The 22,492-nt window shown below is 44.9% G+C and overlaps 3 protein-coding genes across 5 annotated transcripts in view; all 3 read left to right on the forward strand.

The window, feature by feature from the left end:
* LOC119617735 (transcription factor E2F5-like) overlaps nucleotides 1-1,566 on the forward strand; it is a 5,342-nt gene extending 3,776 nt beyond the window's left edge. For both annotated transcript variants that reach the window (XM_037980021.1, XM_037980022.1), the window contains 2 exons: nucleotides 737-801; nucleotides 882-1,566. In XM_037980021.1, coding sequence (XP_037835949.1) covers nucleotides 737-801; nucleotides 882-1,283 — 467 coding nt within the window. In that variant the 3' untranslated portion in view covers nucleotides 1,284-1,566. The remainder of the gene's footprint in view (nucleotides 1-736; nucleotides 802-881) is intronic.
* A 246-nt stretch (nucleotides 1,567-1,812) lies between these two features.
* gas8 (growth arrest-specific 8) lies at nucleotides 1,813-6,826 on the forward strand. The gene is made up of 12 exons (XM_017439852.3): nucleotides 1,813-1,858; nucleotides 1,943-2,865; nucleotides 3,078-3,173; nucleotides 3,660-3,857; nucleotides 4,029-4,229; nucleotides 5,106-5,160; nucleotides 5,266-5,468; nucleotides 5,720-5,869; nucleotides 5,998-6,078; nucleotides 6,162-6,371; nucleotides 6,454-6,519; nucleotides 6,611-6,826. The coding sequence occupies exons 2-12, from the start codon at nucleotides 2,863-2,865 to the stop codon at nucleotides 6,695-6,697; spliced, it is 1,350 nt and encodes a 449-aa protein (XP_017295341.1). The 5' UTR covers nucleotides 1,813-1,858; nucleotides 1,943-2,862; the 3' UTR covers nucleotides 6,698-6,826.
* A 2,169-nt stretch (nucleotides 6,827-8,995) lies between these two features.
* The window catches only part of LOC108251223 (stereocilin), a 15,026-nt gene continuing 1,529 nt past the window's right edge, over nucleotides 8,996-22,492 (forward strand). Inside the window, exons 1-28 of one of the 2 annotated variants that reach the window (XM_025002462.2) lie at nucleotides 8,996-9,157; nucleotides 9,446-9,584; nucleotides 9,665-10,783; nucleotides 11,306-11,330; nucleotides 11,418-11,662; nucleotides 11,756-11,913; nucleotides 11,999-12,871; nucleotides 12,955-13,017; nucleotides 13,106-13,231; nucleotides 13,469-13,635; nucleotides 13,725-13,911; nucleotides 14,732-14,847; nucleotides 15,091-15,223; nucleotides 15,300-15,485; nucleotides 15,732-15,770; nucleotides 15,851-16,027; nucleotides 16,244-16,393; nucleotides 17,697-17,755; nucleotides 17,854-17,977; nucleotides 18,096-18,178; nucleotides 18,269-18,404; nucleotides 18,656-18,858; nucleotides 20,135-20,225; nucleotides 20,308-20,479; nucleotides 20,636-20,805; nucleotides 21,067-21,222; nucleotides 21,295-21,437; nucleotides 22,200-22,348. In XM_025002462.2, the coding sequence (XP_024858230.1) occupies nucleotides 9,485-9,584; nucleotides 9,665-10,783; nucleotides 11,306-11,330; nucleotides 11,418-11,662; nucleotides 11,756-11,913; nucleotides 11,999-12,871; nucleotides 12,955-13,017; nucleotides 13,106-13,231; nucleotides 13,469-13,635; nucleotides 13,725-13,911; nucleotides 14,732-14,847; nucleotides 15,091-15,223; nucleotides 15,300-15,485; nucleotides 15,732-15,770; nucleotides 15,851-16,027; nucleotides 16,244-16,393; nucleotides 17,697-17,755; nucleotides 17,854-17,977; nucleotides 18,096-18,178; nucleotides 18,269-18,404; nucleotides 18,656-18,858; nucleotides 20,135-20,225; nucleotides 20,308-20,479; nucleotides 20,636-20,805; nucleotides 21,067-21,222; nucleotides 21,295-21,437; nucleotides 22,200-22,348 (5,350 nt within the window). In that variant the 5' untranslated portion in view covers nucleotides 8,996-9,157; nucleotides 9,446-9,484. Of the gene's footprint in view, nucleotides 9,158-9,445; nucleotides 9,585-9,664; nucleotides 10,784-11,305; nucleotides 11,331-11,417; nucleotides 11,914-11,998; nucleotides 12,872-12,954; nucleotides 13,018-13,105; nucleotides 13,232-13,468; nucleotides 13,636-13,724; nucleotides 13,912-14,731; nucleotides 14,848-15,090; nucleotides 15,224-15,299; nucleotides 15,486-15,731; nucleotides 15,771-15,850; nucleotides 16,028-16,243; nucleotides 16,394-17,696; nucleotides 17,756-17,853; nucleotides 17,978-18,095; nucleotides 18,179-18,268; nucleotides 18,405-18,655; nucleotides 18,859-20,134; nucleotides 20,226-20,307; nucleotides 20,480-20,635; nucleotides 20,806-21,066; nucleotides 21,223-21,294; nucleotides 21,438-22,199; nucleotides 22,349-22,492 lie in introns of both variants that reach the window. The other variant, XM_017441443.3, reaches the window with a different exon arrangement.

Here is a 22,492-nt window from a genome sequence, read left to right on the forward strand (position 1 = left end):
AAAACCCGGATAGAGACATGGGAAGATGATCTTGTGTGGGGCCACATGGATTCGAGAATGTACCAGACCAATTTGTTGTAGCTTTGGCTGGGCCATACCAACAGGTTTGGTCGGTGAGGAGTGATATGCTAAATGTTGATGTCAATATCTGATCTAAATAAAAATAAAAATAATAAAAAATAAATAAATATCAAACGCGGATGCAGAACATTTGGCCACATCTCATACTCTGTCATCTCTCAGTAGTTCCAGTATTTTTGTGAAATAAGCTAAATTATTCAGACAGGTGTCGATTAGGAATGAGGTCATCAGAGGTACAGCACAGGTTGAACGACTGGGAGATACAGTTAGAGAGGCCAGACTGAGATGGTTTGGACATGTGCAGAGGAGGGACAGTGGGAATATTGGAGACGCAGCTGCCAGGAAAAAGACGAAGAGGACATATATGGATGCAGTTAGGGGTAGCTGGAGTGAGGACAGAGGATGCAGGAGACAGATTTAGATGGAGGAGGATGACTCGCTGTGGTGACCCCTGAAAAAGGAACAGCCGAAAGAAATAGAAGATTTAAACAGGTGTTGTATAAGAACTTTAAGGTAATCAGAAGAGAATGACGTTCAGCTGAGTCAGCATTTTAACAAATATCTGCTCCACTGGACAAACAGCCCGGCTAACCCTTTTTTTTTTTAGTTTAAAAGCATACACCAAAAGCTAAAATAATGCTTTATTTTCCTTCAGGTCACACCCTTTTGGCTGTCCGAGCACCGCCAGGCACACAGTTAGACGTTCCCATTCCCAAAGCTGTAAGTTCCTGCGTCGTCAGGAAACTCTCCTGTTTTCTTCTGCTCTCGAGCTAATCCGGCGTTCCTGCATCTCCCTTCAGGTCCCGAAGTGCCCGGCGAAGTATCAGATCTACTTAAAAAGCGTCAGAGGACCCATAGACGTCGTACTTCTCAACAAGCGCTCTGGCACCAGCGTTCCTGTCGTGCTTCCTGTCCCGCCTCCCAAAGAACTTTTACAGTGCGCCAAGTCGGCCGTGTCGACGTCAGACGAGAAAGAAAAGCTTTGGTGGCCTTTGGCTAACGGAACAAGTAGCTCTAAATCTAAACGGGCGGGAGGAGAAGACGTGGAGCCTCTTAATGAATCCTCGTTTAAAAATCCTGAACCCAACAGAACAGATAATTCTTCATGTGAGTATTTAAATGTTTTGGTTGATATTCCACAGAGAAGAGACGACCACGTTGATGCAAAGAGACCACTTTGCTCCAACTCTGCCGTCGTGTAACGCAGGAGTGTCAGGCTGCACAGCTGGACACCTCACGGGTCGAGGATGATCCCTATTGATTTCAAGGTCACAGGGGCACAGGCGACCCCTTTGTGAAAACCTTATCTGTGCTCCGACTCTAGCCACACGTGTTCAGGAGGGATTTCATGCTTTGGGTTTTGATTAGTTTGGCGTGTTATGTACTGTTAGAGGTGCTCTTGTTTTAAATGTCAGGCATATTTTCTATATTTAAAAGAAAAAAAAAATCTTTTCAGACACACCAGGGGAGTCTCCAGGTTTAAATTACAATCAGAACTGAGGTGGAAATTAGGCTGACCTTTTTAAAACTTGCTTTTCTTTGTTTTATGTCTTGTATATTTTATGTTCCCAGAACCTTTGCACTGACATGAAATATATATATTTTTTTCCAGTTTCTAGTTTATCAAAAGACCGTTAGGATGAGAATAATCCACCCAAAGGTAAAATCCTCAGTCATGTAGTTTAATTGACAGTAAACGAAAGAATGATTAACATGATTTACTTCATTTTTGTAGAAGTTAATGCAGATTACCTCTCTCAGCTCGTGTCCACTACAAGTAAGTGCACTTTCTATTTTTATTTCATTTGTATTCATCACATATTGATATTTGCACTAATGATGTTTACCTCCTGCCTCTCAGTTTTCTCTCCACTGGTCCAGTGTCCACCTCCCCCTCTAAGGCGTGAACTCGTCTCTAATTTGGACGAGAGCGAAGTCATCTGTGACCTTTGACCACCAGCTCCTGCATTTCGCCACATGTGGACTTATTTTTATTTTTTCAGATGCTTGTTTTTAACTAAAACTTTGATTTTTGTAAATAATAAAACAGTGACTTTGGTTAAAGATCGCATCCGTCTCATTAAAGGATCCAAGTCTGCATCGTTGCCGTCCTTTTGAGCTATTGGGAGTCAAAAAAAAGCACAAGATTTTCATCAATCTCAATTGCGAAACCCTCACATTATTTATAGGACTTGTGTAATTGTTTACATTGCAGCGTGGTGAATTTATAATCTCCTCCTACGCAAACATTTTCCCACTTTGGTGCCGTTCTCTCCCTGCTGATTCAAACACCATACACACCTCCTTCAGCAGTTTTATAACAAGATGATGAAGATTTGCCTGTTATTAACACAAAAACTGAAAGTGATGGGAGTACTAACATATATTTGGTCATAAACTGGAGAACAAGTCAAACTAAAACATGATTTGATGATGGTGTGAAAGGAGGTAAAGTCCTTTAATTAGCAAAGGATTAGGACTGACTAATTATTTGCATGTGTGCACACTTAATTTTACATTTGTTCATATATAAATCTTTCCTAAGTCATTTAAAAATGCATATTTATGTAATTAGATTATCACCCAGTTGATTGTATAGTATTAAAATAAACAAATATAAGCTGTAAATGAGATCTCAATGTTATTTATTGGTGTAAAGTACCCGGATGTTCATGGCCTCCCTCCCTGCGCTGTTGCCATGGAAACAAATGTTTGAACCTGGTCTCGACACAGAACCGGACCTCTGACCGCTCTATTTTCCCCTCAGACCTCACCTCCACAATGGTAAATAAATGGTTTTATTTTTTAAATTGTTTTCAATTAATTAGCCAATATTTTTGTCAGCTAACTAGCAGCTAAAGGCGGACATTTAAAGTCACTCAACATGGCGCGGGGAAAGCTTCCGGTCGATGCTGCGCCCCCCTTTAAAGAGGCCCCCAGTCAGTAATATTTTAACCTTACACCGTATTTAAACTTTTATTTTATTTTTTTTCCAGCCACCCAAAAGGAAAGATGCGATCACAAAACCTTCAAATGCAAAACCGCCAACTCTGATAAATGGCCTCACCAAGGAGGAGCTCTCCAAGGAGCAGGTTGGAGCTGAAGAGGATATTATTTCAACATAAAAATTCAAATTTTTCTGTAACAGCCTATTGGTTTGCATCAAATACAAGCCAAGTTTAAATACTAATGAAATTCTCTTAAATTAAAACTCTGAAAAAAAGTGACAGGACGTATTTTGATGTTGAAAACTACTCATTTGGGGAGTTTTCTCAACTCAAAATGAAACCTGCAGTAAGTTGAGCTGAACTCACATTCTAATCACTCTCCCTCCCCTCTCTCCTGAGGGTCTTTGGCACTGCGTGCGCCACATTTGTGGGGTTTTATTCTTAAAGGTGGATCAGGTTATGTCATGTTTGGGAAAAAAAAAACTGAATTTCTGAGACATGTTTAGAAAGCTGAGCATCAAACATGTCTTCAACAAACAAGAAAATAGGTCCAGCTTTCCCCTGTCCTTGGATGATTATTATCTGTCATGAGTGGATATGCTCTTTCTACAATGAAACTGTCTACTTCAGATGGAAGAGCACATCGCACGCCTCCGAGAGGAGCTGGACAGAGAGCGGGAAGAGAGAAACTACTTCCAGCTGGAGAGGGATAAGATCCACACCTTCCGGGAAATCACAGAACGGAAACTGGAGGAGGTCAGGGCTAAGCTGAAAAACCTGGAGAGGGCCGTCGAAGAGGACGATGGACACCATCGAGTAGAGAATAAGGTGGGGTGAACGTGCACGCGCACGGAGAAACTGCAGATTCAGGGGCAGGATTTACTCCATAAACGTTGTGACTATTTCAACATACATGACAAAACATATTTTTCACCATTTATTCGAGCAGAACTACCAATACAATATAGCATCCATCCTTGATTCTTTCCTTCTCCTCAGGTGTATAAGCAGAAGATGAAGCACCTCCTGTGTGAACACCAGAACACCACCTCAGAGCTGAAAGCCGACCGTCTGGCTGCTGCTGAAGTGCTGCAGGAGGAGCAGGAGGTGCTGGAGGAGGAGCTTTATGAGAAGATGAGGGCGATCATGGTCAACATGCAGGCGCTCCGCAGTGAAGATCGTGTCAGGGAACTGGAACTGGTTTGTCCTACGCACACCGTGTTTTTTTAAATTTAATTCTTGTCTTTATACTACATCTGTGGTCCACATCTGTCACATGTGGAAGGTTTTGGGTGAATCTGTTGCCAATCAGTGTCTTTAAAAGACAAATATCAGTATTTTTGTTGTTGCACCAACATTGCAATGAAAAAATGACGCTTTAACTGAAACAGTGCAAACAAAAACACACAATCCATGATCCAAAAGCAGAAGCGACACGATAAAAAACATCAAAACTTAAAATATCAGCGACATTCATGTTCGGGTTGTTTCACATCTGGCTCTAAAAACACCAAGAGTGCTGAAGGCTTCGAGAAGACAAACCAGAGGGCGACGCCACGAGGCTGAAATCCATCAGCCTCGAAAAAGAAAAGGCAGAATCAGCTAAATGCTAAGGAGTGAAGCTCGAGTTCTTCGGCTCTTCTTTAGCTGGTGTCACGGTTTGATTTGGTGGCAAACGGTTCAAGTCGTCGTACTGACGGGGATTGATGTTAATAAAGTTAAAATGATTTTTCCCTTTTCTCCGTTTTTGGTGGTGGAGTAATGTTTTCACACGTTCACCATTAACAGCACGGTGAGCCCGTCTTGGAGGGAAGACGTGGTGGTTTATTTTTTATTTCCATTTCCAGAACAGTTTAATCACATCAGACTTACCTCTTGCCTCTGTTTTTTTTAAAGCTCTAATGAATTTCCCATTATATATCCATTTTTGACCTTTGCAGGTTTGTAAATGAAAGCAGCAAGGTGATGTTCCTGCAACCATGCTGATCCAAAATGAACACCAAGGGTTTTCAAGCACCAGCATGAGACGACTTAAATTTAATGTTTTGCACAAACACCAGTTTGTTTTCTCCACAGAAACATGAGGAGGAAATGGCTGCAACCAGGGACAACTTGGAGAAGGTACTCGCAGGTGAATAACTGATTAGTCTTTTAACCCAACTTCTCCCATTTTCAGAAACTTTCTGAGCTGTATAATTGTTTTTTTTGGGGGCGGGTGGGGTCACCGTTTGATTAGAAACTACAGCCAGATACGAGGAGAAGCTGCAGCTGCTGCGACGAGAGCTGGAGACCTTAAAGCAAAATGAGAGCAGCGAGCGAGAGCTGCACTGGAACGGCCACATGGCCGCCCTCACAGAAGATCACAACGAACTCTTCAGGGACGCTAAAGCCGTTGTGTCCAACGTGATGCAGGACGCCAAGGCGACTGATAAATTCACCGTACGTTTGGACTCACTTTAGACACTTTGACGCTCCTTACTGATCGATCCTCTTGTTTTTATTGATAATTTAAATAATAATTTTGATTATTTGCTTCAGTAATTAAATCAAAACAGGGTTAATTTCGATAAAACCTTCAGATTCGACTTGTTTGACTGTTTTTGAGTATGATGGCGCGACTTAAATTCAGAATCCCTTTCTGAAGTTTCGTGCTGTTTTACTCTACGTGACTTGTTTTGTTCACATCCTAGGAAGAAATTGCAGAACGGAAGATGAAACTGAGGAAGATGAGTCAGGACAAGAAGTCAGTTTTGCAGGAAAACCTTCGTCTCACTGAGCTCATTGCAGAAGTCAGGATGGAAAACGCTTACGTTGAGAGGAAAACAAAATTCTTATCAGAGGCAAGTCGGTATTGGGGTTTGTGGTTGCTTTTATTTTTTTTATTTACTTAAATAGGTGTTAAAACTGAAACACTTAAATTCGCTTGTGTCTTGCTGAAGTCACCTTTTTATTGTTTTTTTTTCAATAGAATGACATTAAAATACCCAAAAGAAAAGTCCTGGAAACCTTGAAAACTGATCATGAGGTGTTGGAAGCTCGATTCAGTGAGGTAAAAGCTGACGACCACGAGGTTTAATAAGAAGACGCTCGTTTCCTGTCAACCCTTGACGAACATGTTTGTCTCCGGTGCAGCTTCAGCTGGAGAGGGACGGACTGTTGGAGTCGTTTGGTCAGAATATGCAGAGAATGAGGGAGGAGGCAGATTTACCAAACAGCCTGTTGGAGAGGAAGCTGCAGAGCCTGGTGGAGAGTCTGGAGCAGATCCAGGCTCGGCTCCAGGCGGTGCTCTCGGCTCCAAACATGGACCACACCGCCCTCACGGGGATCGCAGACAAAGTGGAGGTACCGCTGTAGAGACACACCTGGCTAGCGTGTATTAATTGCATTTATGCTGTAACAAAAAAATCTTTATTTTTATTTGTAGGAAAAAATTGAGTCCAGGAATTTAACCATCAGGAGCTTAGAGCACCAAAGAGATCTGATTTCTAAGGTTGGTCCTCCTCCAGAAGCAAAACCACGACGCTACACATATTTCTGTGCTGACATTTTCAAATTTAAACTGAAAAATGTGTGTCCCGTAGGCTCGTAAGGATTTGCTGCTAACAATTGTAACAAAGCAAACAGCTCTCACCATCAGGTCTCCTGAGGATCATGAAAGCGGGACATAGATCTGAAAATAAAAATCAACGAGTCAAAAGGATTGAACTTACAGCGAACCCTGCTGTCTTTCCATCAGAAACTCACGTGTTGCTGTGACTTACGTTTGATAAAATGTGCATATTCAGCAATAAATGAAGTTTGACCAAAAATGTTGTTTCGTTTTTTTCCTCGCAGTTCAGAGCTGGACTCTTAAGAATCAGGAGGAAACACAAAAGTTACGAACATTTTAAACCGAATAGTTCTTTGTGCTTTGGGTTTACGCCACCCTCTAAGGGTAGAGAGCAACCGCTGCATAAAAACAGAGTCAAAAAGGTTGAAAGAATTAGGTTTTATGTTGAATTAATGACTGTTTTACTCCCAAGACGCATTTGTGAAGACCAGAGAGAAAACAGAGAAATGGTATTTTGCTAAAAGGGTCATTTCTGACCACGTGAACTGCAACAGTACTTGAATTTATTTTATTCTACTGCTGTAATTTAGCTTTCACACATTAATGTGTTTTTCTTTTCCTCTGTCCTCTTCATGTCCTTATTAAACTCTGTATCTGTTCACTTTCAAAACTTGAATCATCTTAAGGCTTCTTTAAAAGCTTTTCTTTTTCTTTTTAAGGAAATTCAGATTAAAAAGATTTATTTAAAAGCTATAAAAGCTTTCCTAATGTCATCAATCAGCAGATAAACATGATTTTAAATTGACGTTGGATGCTACCCACTGTGAAGGGAGGTTCAGCAATGATCCCATCCTTAAAAAATGACTTTTATTTTTTACACCGTAGATCAGTGTTAATGTGACGTGATAACAGTCTGTAACCTTAAAGTTTTTTATTCAGGTAACTGAGGGAACCATGAATGTGTTCAAATGACATTTCTGCAGGAGAGAGAATGCAAACTTTCTCTTCATCGTTTTGCATGCACCCTACTTCAGCACAGAAAAGACACGATGAAGGTCACTGATCAGGAATTCAGCCTGCAGAGAGAACACGACCAAAGAGTGCTCTTTGACGACGTAAACACTACATTTATGTGTGTAATTTGGTTTGTCTGTAATTTCGACTCAAACGAAGCTTCGAACTCACTTCATCAGGCTTCAGATCAGAAATCCCGGCTGTTCTTCAAATCAAACTGTCGTGATGTAATCAAACAAATTTAAACGACCCACACAAGTGCCTGATCATCAGTTTAAAGGCTCCCACCGTGTTTAATCTGTCAGTTCTGGACCCAGTTCAGGTCCTTTTTTTTTCTCCGCTGGGAAAACGAGGCTAAAAGCTGGCCTCGGGGCACATCTTCCAATCTCAACAGCTATTTTCACCAGCTGATTTCCCCTCTGCTTTGACAGTTTCCAGCTGAGGGAGGAGGAACGAACGGGGCAGATCTAGTTTCTCATCGACTATTCCTGTGGTGAACTGAGCCCTGCTGCACTGAGTGATTGCTGTTCCCCGTGGCATCAATAATACAGGAGGAAGTTATTGTCCCTGTGCAGGCCGCGGTATCGCACGGCTAAAGCAGGTGGAGGGAGGGGGGGCATCCTTTCACTCAGCCCTCTAGGGTTTCAGGGCCTGCAGACAGCGGTCTGACTCTGGGGAGCCCGCTCCTGTGCCCTCGCACAAGGCCTAATTGTAAGTCTGCCCGATTCAAGGATAAAAGTGTCTAAACAGTGACAGACCGCACAGCCCTCCTGACCTGGCCCCTTTGGTAACACTACACCCCCCACCCCCCACACGCCCCCTCGACAAACCCAGTGTGACAAGATGAGTCCTGACTCCATGAAGAATTAGTCAACAGGAGACTCTGGACGGTTCGGGAGCAGCAGAGATATCCTGGGTGTGATTAATACGACCCAGATTTTCACCTTGTTCAAACTGGGAGCTTGGTGACCTTCCTGCAGCTCAGGGGTGGGCAATCCTGGTCCTCAAGGGCCACTATCCTGCACGTTTTACTTTTTCCTTGCTCCAACACACCTGATTCAGTGGTTAAATTACGTCTTCTTGTTCTGCAGAATCCTGTTAATCACCCATTGATTCAAATCAGGTGTGCTGGAGCAGAGAAACAAGTAAAACATGCAGGATGGTGGATTCCCCACTTCACGTTGCACCGAAATATGTCACCAAAAAAACAGTAAAAACAAACAAAAAATAGTCTAATATGGGTCCAACAGAGGCCGGGGATAACCACAAGGTCCATGCCTTTGTAGAGTACTAGGAAGCAAATAACATCTAGTGGGGTGGTTTTGAAAATTGAAGCCACTCTGAAAAAAAAAAAAAAAAAAAATTAGTGTTTAAAAAAACAACAACCCAGCAGTAGTGGGCAGTGGTGGGAGGGGTGCAAGAAGAGAGCGAAAGGTAGAGAAAGTCAGAGCGATGGTGAAATCGAGACCCACTCAGGAGGAGGTCAGCACAGAGCGTGATGGCAGCGACAAGCTTAAGGAGATACCGGCAAACACTTAAAGACAGAAACGGATTAACACTGCTGGTGAGTCCAGAATGTGTTCTTTTTTTATTCTCATTTGTAGGAAGTTGTTATTGCATCTTATTATTGTAAAAAAAAATGTAACAAGAATGTGCTTTAAATATTAAATGCTCAGGTTTGGAGTTTGTAAACTTAATTATACCATGAACGTTTTGTTTGGGTGCCCAAAAAAGTGGTAAGGTGAGGTGGAAGCCGGTCATTGAGGTTAAACACATTCTCTCTGCAGTAATAATTTACCCCGTCTTGTTATCGGAATCAAAATAAAACAGCTTTTTTGTGTGAAAACAACAGGGTTAAAAGCCTGAAGGCGAACATGCGCGCTGGCATGAGATGACGATGGTGAAGAAAGGGTCAGGAATGGCCTCTCTTACTCTGACAGGCGTCCTCGTTTGTTTGGTTCTGCTTGGACAAGGAGCACCGGAGAGGGCAGGTGAGTTTTCTGCCGGAACGTGGCCCTGAACGCAACCTTTTCTGACTCGGCTCCAACTACCTCCTGTGGTTTCGTTTCAGGCGGTGATGAGGCGGACCACAGAGATGCTACCCTAAAGGAGATCATTTCGAAATGGAGTAAGGATGCTGGCTTGAGTTCACGTCGCTCCCCGCCAGAAACCAACAAGGACCGGTCGGAGCCCTCTTGGATGAGGAACATCCTTGGGGGCTTAAAAACCCTTTTTCCCAACAAGAACTTGCCCTCGCTAAACAAGCCAATAGACAGACACCGCCTCTCTGGGTTCCTCTACAACATCTCTCTGTACCTCCAGGAGATGGGCGCTGAGCTGGAGGAGGAACCCACGGAGCAGGACGAGGAGCAGCTCTGGGAGAAGGTGCTGCATTTCTTCCTGCAGTCGGAGGGGAACGCTGCGCTGAACCAGTGGAACGGCCGCGTCCCACCCCGGCCCAGTGTCAAAGTGCAGGACTGGTTCTTGTCCCTGAGGGGCAGCCCGCACTGGGACTGGTTACTGGGGCTGCTGCAGAGTCTCATCACGCTGTCAGAGCGCCAGCCCCACAGGCCCCTCCTGACTTTCTTATCTCAGAACTGGAGGACAGTGAGCGCTGTGCTGGAAGCTACACTTCAGGCTCTAATCAGCGGGACATATGGCCAGGCCAGTGCAGGCCTGCAGGGCTTCATCTGCGCCCTGAAGGGGCGTAACGATTGCACCTTCAGTGTTAGCTGGCTTCAGCAGCTGCTGCAGTTCCTGGAAACACGTAACTGGAAGCCGGTGGTCAGTTTGCACCCAGCAGGGGAAGCTGCTGGACCCAGCAAGGGCTCATTTGGACGTTTTAGGCCCTTCAGCATGCCTCCTGAAGCCATGAGAGCGGATGTGTCGTCTGCCAACACGTCTGCAGAAGACATGATGGCAGAGGAGGACGAGCCAGACATGCAAAGCCTCCTGCTGCAGGCTTTGTCCCGCTCAGGCGGAGGAGAGCGTGGAGGCAGCTTGCCTCAGAAGAACTTAGCGCTTGTTCAGAGTTTGGATGGGCTGAGGCGGGGCGTTCTGCACCAGGTGGGCAGCTCCGTCTACGGTAACCTGAGGAAGAAAGTGTCACAAGTCACAGTGGCTCTGCTTGATGATGTCAGCAGCCTGGTGGATGGGCCGCAGCCCAGCACTCGAGGCCGGTGCTCAGTCGGTGAGTTTGAGGGGAACATGGACCTCACACTGTTAACACAACGATGAATCCTAATCCACCCGGCTGATCTCTTATGGGTTAGAACTTAAAAAACATTCAAGCAGAGAATCTGATAACTTTGATACTGATAATTCAGAAAAATCACCCTATGTGGGTTGTGTTATTCAGATTGCCTCAGAGACTAAAACAAGCACCAATCATGCATCGTTTGTAGGTCATTTAAAGTATTATAATCCTGATCAATTTGCCTTTCACCTGAGAGGCTCAGGAGAGAACACGACACTGACTGACACTGCTTTAAAATCTTTATAATCATTGTGTGCAGTGAAAGCTTCTGTTGTTTGCTCAGTTAATCCCTTTATCCTCTCATTGATGTCAGTAACTTTATATCTTGGCCATTGTTAGCTGAGCTGCTCTTTTATATCACCAATAGTTGTGCACTGCAGGAGTCTCCAGCTGTTTTTTTTTTCCATGTCTCATTCATTCTGATTTTAAAATGATGCCTCTTTTGTCTCTTCAAAGGCGACTTGAGACACTTGATCTTATGGTAAGATATTTCGTTGCTGTGTTCGAATCTGACAGTTAATTGCTAACAAAACAGATTTGCATCTGAGTTTTGTTTGTGCCCTTGCAGGGGGATAAGACATGATGTGATGTGGAACGCTCAGGCTCTGGGCTCTCGGGGCCTCCCAGGCTCACTCCCGTTTCTGTCCTGCCCCTCCACAGAGGGGCCACCAGCTGGGCCATCCTTAAAAAGCCTTCAAAAGTCAAGAACAGTCAAACAAAAGCAGCTCAGAGACGGGGAAAGCCACCAGAAAGAGCTGGAGTTCTCCACCTCTTCAGAAATCCTGGAGGCGGCGTGTAATGAGTCCATCCCAGGTTTGACTGGAGTCTCCAACTTCACCGTCTTCCTCTACTGTAAACTGTTTGAAGGGGAGAACGGCTCGGTTAACCCGGCTGTGACTCACATAGGGCTCGACCTGCATGCTGTGTGCTCTGACGCAGAATGGTACCTGTCTGCCGCCGAGGAGGACTTCTTCTGGGTCCACGTCTGCAGCGAGTTCTTCGCCCACGAGTTCAACAACACTGTGTGTGCCAACTCTTCCTTCTGGCTGCAGAGAGTGCAGCAGGTAAAGGGGTGGGTTTTTAAATAAGTGACTGTTGAGGTCATGCTTTTGCTTTTAAAAACCTAAACTCCTGTTTTACTGTTTTCAGGCTGCAGCGCTGAAGGATTATCACTTCTTTAACCAGACAAGTATCGACAGCCTGTGTGTGCAGCTCCCGGATGAAGAAGCAGCGAGTCCAGGACTCAGTGAGATCTGTCTGTCTCAGCTGGCCGGCAGGTCGCTCAGTGCCGAAGCTTTCAGAGACTGCTTCCTGCCGAACAACTCGGTCCTGGTCTCCGCTCTGTGTGACCCACAGCAGTCCCTGTCTGAAGGCAGCTGGGCAGCAACGTACTGCTCCAAGGTGCACAACGTCACCTCCGAGGACGCGTCCGGGGAGCCTTGTGAGTACAGGAAGTGGCCGCTGCAACACTTCACCAACTCCACCCTCCTGCGTCTCTGTGGACAGGCGGAGGGCCTGAGGGAGCACATCTGTTTGAATGCTTCTCTCTACCGTCAGCTGGTGAGATCGAAGCCTCAGCTCGCAGATGTCTGCGCAGACCTTCAAGCAGAACAGGAAAACGGGAAGTGCTTCCTGCAGAGGTTCTTTGACATGCTCCCAGCGCGCTATGAGTTTGACACGTCCCAGCTGTGTGTGGAGCCCGCCCCGCTCCTGGTCGACCTCCTGCACAAGCTGAGCGTGTGCGAGATGGGAGGAGGAGAGCGGGAGGGGTTTCTGGTGGCGCTGGGGTACCTGCTGCGCGTGCTGGACTTCGTGGTGGGCCTTTCTTCTGGGCTGGATGAAGGGGAACGGGAGGCGCGGCAGGGTCTGGGTCAGGCCATCCTGCTCTCCAGCCTGCTTGATAACACGTTGTGGGCGGCGCTGCAGCCCGAGGCCTCCACGAGTGTCCTGCACACCGTGGGAGTCTTTCTGCGCAAAGAGCAGAACGCCACCCTGAAGGAGGACCTGCTGAGCTGCTTCAGTGTAAGACGCAGACCCGTGACACCTTCCTCCTTTTCTGACCCGAACAACAAATAAACGACCGGTTTCTGCTGTGACTTTTTCAGCCCGTCCTGTGGGACCTCATCCAGCAGAACGACAACTCATCCACCCTCAGGGTTCTGCTGCAGGTACCGCCCTCTGCAGCCATCATCTTTTGCACTTTTCGCAATATAATCAGCATACTGAACGTTTTGATTTCATTCACCGTATAACCAGGAGTACTTCCAGATGCCCAGAGACAGCATCCGCTCTCTGGTGATGTCTGCTGAAAAAGATGCTGTAAAGAGATTCATCTCCCACATGCATCAAAGTTGGGACCAGCTGCACGTCGAAACCAGCCAGGTTTGCTCTTCAAAACCATAGCCAAGATGAAATATACTCTTTTTTTTTTTTTAACGCAACAACGTAATTTATACTGCTAAATGAAAACAACAGGAGAATTTGTAATGAGGTTTTCATTACAACAGTTAATTTGATCGCAAAGCTGCCTAATTTGTATGAAAGTCTTGGTTGTGAATGATTAAATGGAGACAAACTGGATGCATTTCTTTTCTCATCCTGTTCTGTTTTCTCTGTCAGGCCTCTCAGCAGGAGTTACAGGCTATGGAAACGATGACAGCTGCTTTCATCCACAAGTTCCCCAGAGTGACCCCAGAGCTGTTCGTTGACCTCTCTCAGTTCATTCCTTTCATGTCTGTTTCGGACATCATGAGCTTCCCGGCCTCCTTGATCGTCAACGACAGCGTGTGAGTTCCCGACAGGGCGCGTCACGCGGCGTTGTTTCTAAATCGCCTCCCTCCTCTCACGCCGTCGACCCCCCTGTGTTGCCCCTCAGGCTGACGGCCATCCGTGACCACAGCTCGGAAATGAAGTCGCCGCAGAAGAAGGCTTTCGTGAAGCGCCTGCTGCAGTCCAGCGTGGTGGGAGATGTCCCCACGTGGCCACCGTACTTCCTCAGTTCTATCCTCCCACTTCTGCCATACCTCCCTGTCAGCCATTTCCATCAGCTGACGTCACAACAGGTCAAAGCTCTTCATGAACAGCTGATTAATGGCTCCTTTGTGTCCTTTTTTTCTGATCTTTATCTGAGTCTTGCTGCTGCACTTTGTACATTTTTCTGATCATTTTGTGCATCTTTATTTTATTTATTTTGTTAATGCTGATTCAGGTTTCACTCTTGTTATCCTGTTTTTTCAATTTAACTACTTCTGCATACTTTGTGCTTTTTTAAAATTTTTTTAATTTTTTCCTTTTTATATATCAGAACGTTCAGTTCATTCAGGAGATGGCTGCTATGACTTTTGCTTTTCATAACTTTTATAGTTTTCAAAATATTTAACTTTATTCACAAATATTTTACCCATAAAAATACAGTTTCTTAAAAGGAAAAATATTTTTTCTTGGGATCTGTGTCACCAAACTGTGCTACTTTTAACCGATCTGTTACTTTTAGTTTCTGGCTAGCATTTAGCTGTTTAGTTTTTAGCTACTGCTTTGTTTCTTTTAGCTACACTTAGTTTGCTTTCTGCTTTTTTAGCTTTTACAACTCAGTTTTGGCTTCTTTAGCAAATCGCAGCTCTCGCTCAGCATTCAGACTGCATTTCGGCAGAAGATGTAATTTCTCCAGTTTCTTTTTGAATCCTCTGTTTGTTTTGAATCTCCTGTGCATGATTCAAACCTTTTATTTTAACGCCTGTTTTGCGGTTTCAGCACCTTTGGAGAGGGAAGACTCTGACCCTATTAAAACGTCTCATGCGGGTTTTTTTTCCTGACATGTTTCTCTTAGTTGAATCACAGGAAGTTTGTTTTTTTTATGTTTGTTTTCAACATTTCTGTCATCAGCTCGCTCCTCTGGCGGGGTTGCTAGGCAACAGCAGCCTGGATGGCGTGAGGGGGCGCCATGTGCTTCGGACGCTTTTCAGTAAGAGGAAGAATCTGACCGGTGACGACCTGCTGAGGTGGGACCGACATGCTCTCTAATCGTACTTGAGGCCACTGGAGGTCATTTAAAAGCGCCCATTAAACTAATAATTACTAGAAGCGTGCTCCAGATTCTGGAGGTTTTCTCTGCACTTGCTAGAGTGCTGTACTTTTATATTGATGCATGTGTAAACTATGACATTTTGTGAGTAATGCATACATTCGATATTAATTTTAATTTGGAGAATAAATGAAGGGATGAAGAATAAGGTCATTTGCAGATTAGGAGTCCTTGCATGCTACATGGATCCAGCAGAGTTGGGTTCATATCTCCAGGACTCGGCCGTGTCCTCGGCTCTGTGGCAGCAGCTGTCTCGGTGTATATCCAAGGGGCTCATTGATGCTAACGGCAGGGTGAGAGGCACATCTTAGATTAGAGCTCGTTTCTGTCCGAGGGGCTCTGTTTAACTGTGCCTCGCGGTCTCTGTAGCTGTCGTCCTGGTTGATCCCAGCAGTGTCGGCCAAGCTGAACGTCAGCAGCTCGGCTTCTCCGGACCTGTCTGATCTCAGTGGTCTGCTGCCTCAGCTAGGAGCCTCCTTCCTGCTGTCTCTGCCTTCACACGAGCTGCAGGAAATCCTCTCACAGCCTGGACTTCACACATATTCACCAGCTCAGGTCAGCGTGAAGGGAGGTTTCCTTTTAGTTTCTCATCATTCTTCGTCTCTTTTCAGCTCAAATGTTGTATGGTAATGAGCTGTTTTGTAAAAAAAAAAAATCCAAGTTGTCAAATCAGCCCTTTGTCTTTTCTCAAAGAGGTTACGTGGAGCCATCCTCTGGTCATTAAACTGTGCGAGCTGCCTTTTAAATGCGAAGTCCTGCTAAGTTTGGCTGCATAATTATTTTCTCTATGCTCCCCTTCAGGCATTTCAGATTTTATCCAAGCTCACAAAGGATGCCAACGTAAGAAGACCTTTCCACAGCATTTGCACTGAATTCCAGCCAACGCCGGTGTCATCACCATGTTTCTCTCCTCCCACCAGCTCTCCATGGAAAGCCTGTGCACCCTGAAGCCGTTACACTCTGCTCTCTTTCCTGCCGTGCTCGCAGCCCTCCGGTGGTCCGACATCAGTGAGGAAGCCCACTGTCCGTGCTGGACAGCCATGCTAACATATCTCAAGCCAGGCCACAGAGCCATGCTTTACAATGCAATCCAGGAGGTGACGGGTGCTCGATTGCTTTATTAGTGCATCACTTCTCACTCTAATCCTAAAAGCGAATGTTTTATTATAATTTGCTGCAGCTGCTGTTTGGTTTAGCAGGTGTTAAAAGCCACAAGAGGGAAAAACAACTGTCGTCTCAGATAAATGTGTCAAATCTGGGACACTGGCTGCCTTTTTTAATTTCCTATTTTCTGTTTGGCTGTTTGTCGACAGGCTCTGCACAGAGACTTAAAGAACGTCACTCAGCAGGCGAACTGTCTGCTTCCTTTTGTTCCCCTAAGAAAGCTGATACCGGCCATGAACGGTGAAACCGTCTGGAGAGGCATCAGCACATACAGAGAGGTGCAATGGTCGCCTCAGCAGGTGCACAGTTTTCTATAATCTCCTGTCTCGTGTGCAGCCTAACATTTCAGAGATATGACAGCAGTAGATCCCCCCCCCCCCAGTTCTTTCACTAAATGTTACCAGCTTTGGGTTTTTGCTCCAATTAATCTCCAAATCATTGGATATGCTTCAGATGAGCCTTTCAGGATATTAATACTCCATTCACATCAGCTGCCATCAAGCTAATTACTTTGGATGTTGTACAATGGTGGGCAGGAGTGTAGTATCAATTAATAATGGCTACCTTAAAGGGATTTTTATCACAGCCAGGAGTGTATGAAGCTGCTTTCAGCACCTGTTCGCAGCCTAACAAGACCTGAATGAAATCAATAAAGATTGACCTTTTCACTTACACTGAAATACACACTGTCAATGAATATTATGAGATAAATTATTCTGTTTGGAAGTACAAAACACGCACTATCAGTTTCTCAGTTAGGTGATTTTGAGTTCACCCTGAAGTCAGTGATGCTTCATTGATACACAGCACAATGTAAATCTTTTTTTTGCATTTACTGTTTAACTGGAATTGATTCAGCTTCTAACAAAAGTCTTTTTAGCAGCTAAGACTCACCTAAAGTAGCTGATCTCAGACTGATCTGTTTATTAGGTTATTTAGCCGAGTCACTTACTAGACTTTGGGTTTGCTGTAAACATCTAAGATGCTTATTTTCAGTGTTTTATCTTTTATTTATACAGGTACTCTAACTGAGAGGAGGCCTTTCAGGTGAACATGCAGGAAAACGGTCCTCCTACAATCACATAAAATAGTCAAAACGATGAAAAATGAAAATGTAAATGAAAGTAACTGATCGTCTTTTGGCTGGTCATTTAGGATTCGCCCAGCGGATCATCTGCCTCCATCTCCTCTTCCTCTCACACCAACCCTCTGCACACACACACACTCCTCCTCTTCCTCTTTTCCTCCTCCCTGGCAGCTCCATATTCAACATCTGTTGCCCAATAAATCCTGTCCTTCCTCTGCACATGTCCAAACCGTCTGTCTCTAACTTTGTCTCCAAGCATCTCTGTCTCAGTTGTCCCTCTCATTTCTCATTTTGTCCCTTTTGGTCCCTCCCCAGTTAAAGTTTTCATCTCTGTCTTTTTGTTAGTGCCACAATCTCCAAACCATATCTTTCCTTTTCTCTCACACAGCTATTCTTCTGTCTCAAATCACCAGACACTCATCTAAGTACAACCATATTTAGTTATTTTTATTATTATTAGGATTTTTTTAAATCTTTAAGTCAAAGTGCTGACTGAGGTTGTCTCTTCTCTGCAGGCTCAGTTTCTGTTCAGGAAGATCCTTGACTTTAAAAACATTACCATGAAGACACTGAGGTATCAACATTACATAGCTGTTTAATTTCAAACACTAAAAAGAATCAAATTCACATCACTTTTTAAAAAATTAATAATGTCGTCTTCTTTTCTTGTAGAGATCTGGGTCACATTGCCGGTGGAATGAGCTGTGAGTTCTTCAGGCTGTGGATCAACGACACAGATTTTACAGATCTGCTGCAGCTCGTCAGCGAACTTCCTGCAGGCGCCAGACCTGCTCTGGTGAGAAACGAGCTTCATCGGCCCTCAAATGTTTCGTCGCGACCTCTCATACAATGGAAGCTAATGTCCCGGATAAATATTTAGTTTGAAAAATAACCAGTTCAAACTGTGTTACCAGAGAAAATGCATCGTGGAGGAACTGAGGAATCGACCTGAGCTCGACCTCGGTGTTTTGAGTTCTGGGTTTGCTGCAAGCTTACCGTAAGCGTCTCTGTATGAAATATTTATTTACTGGAAACCTATTTCGACTTCGTTTGAACTTGTTCTCGTTTTTTTTTTTTTTATTTGCAGAGTGACGATGATAGAGAGCCTCTCTAACACGTCGGTCAGAGCCGTTCTCAGCCACGTTCAGTCGCACTTCGTTGATTTCCTGCAGCTGCCACATTATAAACAGACAAACTTAGCCGAGAAGGCCGTAGCCGAACTGGTAAAACACCTACAGTAAAAATACAATGACTGCATTTCACTTGCACTGCAAAACCTTTTAGTAGCAAACATCTCTTTTTGTTGTTAACTTAAAGGGCAGAAAGAACAAACTGCACTTGCTGGTTCAGGCTTAAAGCAGTCAGATAAAAGGGGGAAACCTGCCTCATAATGCAGTTTTTCTACACAGGCGAGGTAATAAAAATGTGAAATCTTTGTAATCTGGGTCTGATCTCTGTATTTGTGGTTCCGCAGGGCTCCTCTCTGGCTGAGGGGAAGATTGATGGCACCCTCCTGGACATCCTTGGAGCTCTGCTGCCGTTTTTGGACAGGGACAGCCTGGCTCTTGTGGACAGAGGAGCGCTGGCTCTGCGGCTGGAGGACATGAGGAGTTTCTGCCTTCCTAAAGAGGCTCTCAGAGATATTGGTGCCATTCTGACACAGAAAGACCTGTTTGGGTAAAGTAATATATATATGCATGCATGCAACAGGTTTTGGGTGGTTGAGCTCTTATTATTTAAAAGAAAACGGCTGCGCATGCAGTATGCAAATACCGGAAGCACTAAAAAGCGATCTGTACGCAGATAAAGTATGTGTGAGGAACTAAAATTTAGAATTTTTAAAAATGGGAACTTAAGATTTGTGAAATATCGAGGCCTTAATGTTGACTTCTAAGATGTTTCCGGTGATTATTTACAGGCTGACTGATTTTTCAGACTATAATATACTGTAAAGTGTCCTGTAAATCATGCAGAGTCTGCAGCAGCTCCACTGTAGCTTCTTGCTGTCCGCCTCGAAGCGTCGTTATGCAGCGCGGTGCAGCACTTCGCCTCCAAGGAGCCAGACTTTCCTGTAATCTGTCAAAGTGGTCCTGATCGATATTTCTCCAGGCTTTCTGAAGGTCTTTGAAAGTTTTTCTCAGGCTGCTTCCCACACAGTTTCAGCCCAGTACTGGACCGTTTTCAAAGGGATGTTTTTTAAATTTATTTATTTACTTTGTTGGTTAATCTGCTTGAATCGTTTCCAAACTCAAGGGGTGAACCGGTCTTGTGTCAGCACGTAACTTCGTAAGGAACCAGCCTGTCACAAAGACACAACTGTTTTACCTTTTTTAGTTGAATCTGTAAAGAATATCAAAGATAAGACTGCGTGACAGACATAAAAGAGTATTTTACCACCAACAAGGTGCTTCTGACAGAGCTATAAGATGAAAAACTGACATCAAGAGAAGGATGATGCATCTGTCAGGTCCTGTCAGGTCTTTATGAGTTGGTTTTTTTCTTAAAGATGGGACTTTCATGTCCCATTCATTGGCTGATTCTTCTCTTTTTAGCCTCCACTTGTTTAATTTACTAAGTATTTTGAGCGTAAAATGCACAATGTGCTATCAGGTGCAGACAAATATGAATCAAAAACTGTCAAAGTCCAAAATAAACGCCTTCATACAGCCTGAAGTACTTTGGATCAAGAGCAATTTAGAAGATTACATGAAAGCAAAATATAACTAATCTAGTTTTCCTATATAATCATGATTGTACATGTTGTGCAAATATCAGCTCTAGCATATAAATAGTAAACTTGAACATTCTGGCCTATAAAAGTTACAAAGAAAGGAAATTATTTTTTGTGTGACGTCAGAAACCTTGAAATAAATATTCCTGCCCCGTCCCTGCAGTGGGACGTGGATTTCCACAAAGCAGCTGTGATAACGGCATACGTGTCCTTGTTCGCCAGAGATCCATCCAAATGGCAGGTTGGGGATGTGGAACATTTGGGCAGGCTCGTGTTTGCCCTCTCAACAAAGCAGATTAACTCCATTCCACTGGTAAGCGTCTCAAATCATCTACTCACGTGAGTCGTCAGCTCCCCGAAGCATCTCCTTCCAACGTGAACGTTTTCCCGAACAGACGGTGTTGAACGGAGACATGGTGGAGCAGGTCCTGGCGGGTCAGAGGCGCTGGCAGGACGGTGTGGTCGGTGGGGTCTGTATCAGCCGGTGCACAGACCAGGATTACCACAGACGGCAGACTCAGAGCCTCCTTCGAGGGATCGTCAAAGCCCGGAACAGGAGGGCCAAAGGTAAAACGCACGTGGTAAAGAACTGGAACGCCAAATCCGAAAAAGGTTCTGACTTGGTGTAAAATGTAGATAAAAACAGAACGCAATGTTTTGCAAATCTCATAACCTGTATTTTCCTCAATATATCATTATATTCCCTTGTGTGTTTTTGAGCAGTGCCGGTTCCAAGCTGCGCAGACATCAGGGGAACGTTTCCTTCTGCCTGGACGTCCGCTCAGCTCCGCCGTATGTCAGCGGAGGAGCTGAAGGCCTGCGTGGAGGTTCTGGGTCAGGACTTGGCTCTGAGCTCCGAGCAGCGGCGGTCACTGTGGGTGAAACTTAGGCAGGTGAGGAAGACGCCTCCTTACTGAGAGACACACGTCCATACCAACATCCTGTGTGAGTTTTTTTTATTTTTTTAGCCCTGTGGGATCTGCACACATTGCCCCCCCCCCCCCCCACACACACACACACACAGGCTGATTTCTGTAAATCCGTCCCCTTCGAGATTCTTACCCCTCATCGACATGCGTACATTAGTTTGTATGCCTGACGTGTTCTGATGTGTTAATATCCTGTAAACGAGCGGATGTGTTGATCCGATTCAGTCCTTGGGTCCTGTGAGGGAGCTGCGGGCGGATCAGGTTCTGGCTCTGGGGTCAGTGCTGACGGAGATGGGAGACAAAGAGCTGCAGGACGCCAACCTCACTCATCCGGGTGTGTTAGCACATCTGGGCACGCTGACGGGCTGGACTCCTCAAAAGGTGGGCTTTGCGTCTTAAAACCTAAAACTTCTTGCTGCTGAGTCCTGTAATGAGCAAATAAACGTTCCTCAGATGAGAGCGGTGACTTCAGGTGTGATGCGGAAACGCAGGCTGAAAGTGGAGCAGTTAACAGCTGTGGATCTGGCAACCTTTGGCCACCTGATCTGTGGTCTGAACCCCTCGGAGATCAAAAGGCTGAGCCCGTACAACCTCAGGTCTGTCACAGTCAGTGTGTCTGTGCTAAACTGTTCAGTGCTCTGAAAAAAAGCAGCTGCAAAACCTGGCATGTGTGCAGTAAACACAAATAATGTGGACTGAGTTCAGCAAGTAAAGTAAATAAAAACAGGCTTAAAATCCATCCAGTGGTCCGTGAGATATTTTGCTAACAGACAAATGGGGACTTCAACAGTTAATGTTTTCAGCAAATATCACACTCAATGCGCAGCTCTTAGAGAATGACTTTTGAACGACTCTCAGCTACTACCACACCAAATTTGATCACAGTATCTCTGAAATTGACTGAACTGTAGCCGTTTTTATGATTTTTAAATTTAGTTGGCTGTGGCAATCATCTTTAATTGAGTTGGCTCCAAAAATAAATCAGTTCCAGAGGTACATCCACTGAATATTTCCTGAAAGTTTCACTAAAATCCATTCAGTGGTTCATGAGATATTTTGCTAACAGACAGCAACAACTCCAAACAGTTAATGGATAAGTTTTAAAGAAAGATCTTGTACAATCTAAAAGTGCTCAGAATATGTGTTGGGGATCAGTCTCAGCTACTACCACACCAAATGTTAGGTGAATATCTTTAAATCTGACTGAGTTTTAGCCTTTTTGTGCTTTTAGGCTCAGTTGCTGAGGCAGCCATCTTGAATCGGGTTGACTCAGTTGTAGCTTTCAGGCAAACAAAACTCGGTCAGACATTTGGTGCGTCCTCAGAGCAGTTTAAAGTTCTCAACCTGTCCTCCTGCAGCGTGGCCGTCCTGTTCCTGCGGGACATGTCCTTGCCGTGTTCGGAGCAGCAGATGGAGGCGCTGACAAGCCGTTTGTCCAGACCCGAGGCCTTCGGTCCGGTCAGTGCCTGGGGGCCGGAGATCTTCTCTGAAATCGGGACCCTGGCAGGTACGGTGGGAGCACATTGTCCCCGAGGGTGTGAACTTCCTGCGCTCAGACTTCTTTTTAAAATGAGTCTCCTGGTTGGAAGTGGCAGCTCTTGGATGGATGGGCGCAATTAAAGTGATCCCAGAGGATTTCCGGCGGGCGGGC

The sequence above is a fragment of the Kryptolebias marmoratus genome, linkage group LG15 (genome assembly GCF_001649575.2).
Source record: "Kryptolebias marmoratus isolate JLee-2015 linkage group LG15, ASM164957v2, whole genome shotgun sequence".
Classification (NCBI taxonomy): Eukaryota; Metazoa; Chordata; class Actinopteri; order Cyprinodontiformes; family Rivulidae; genus Kryptolebias; species Kryptolebias marmoratus.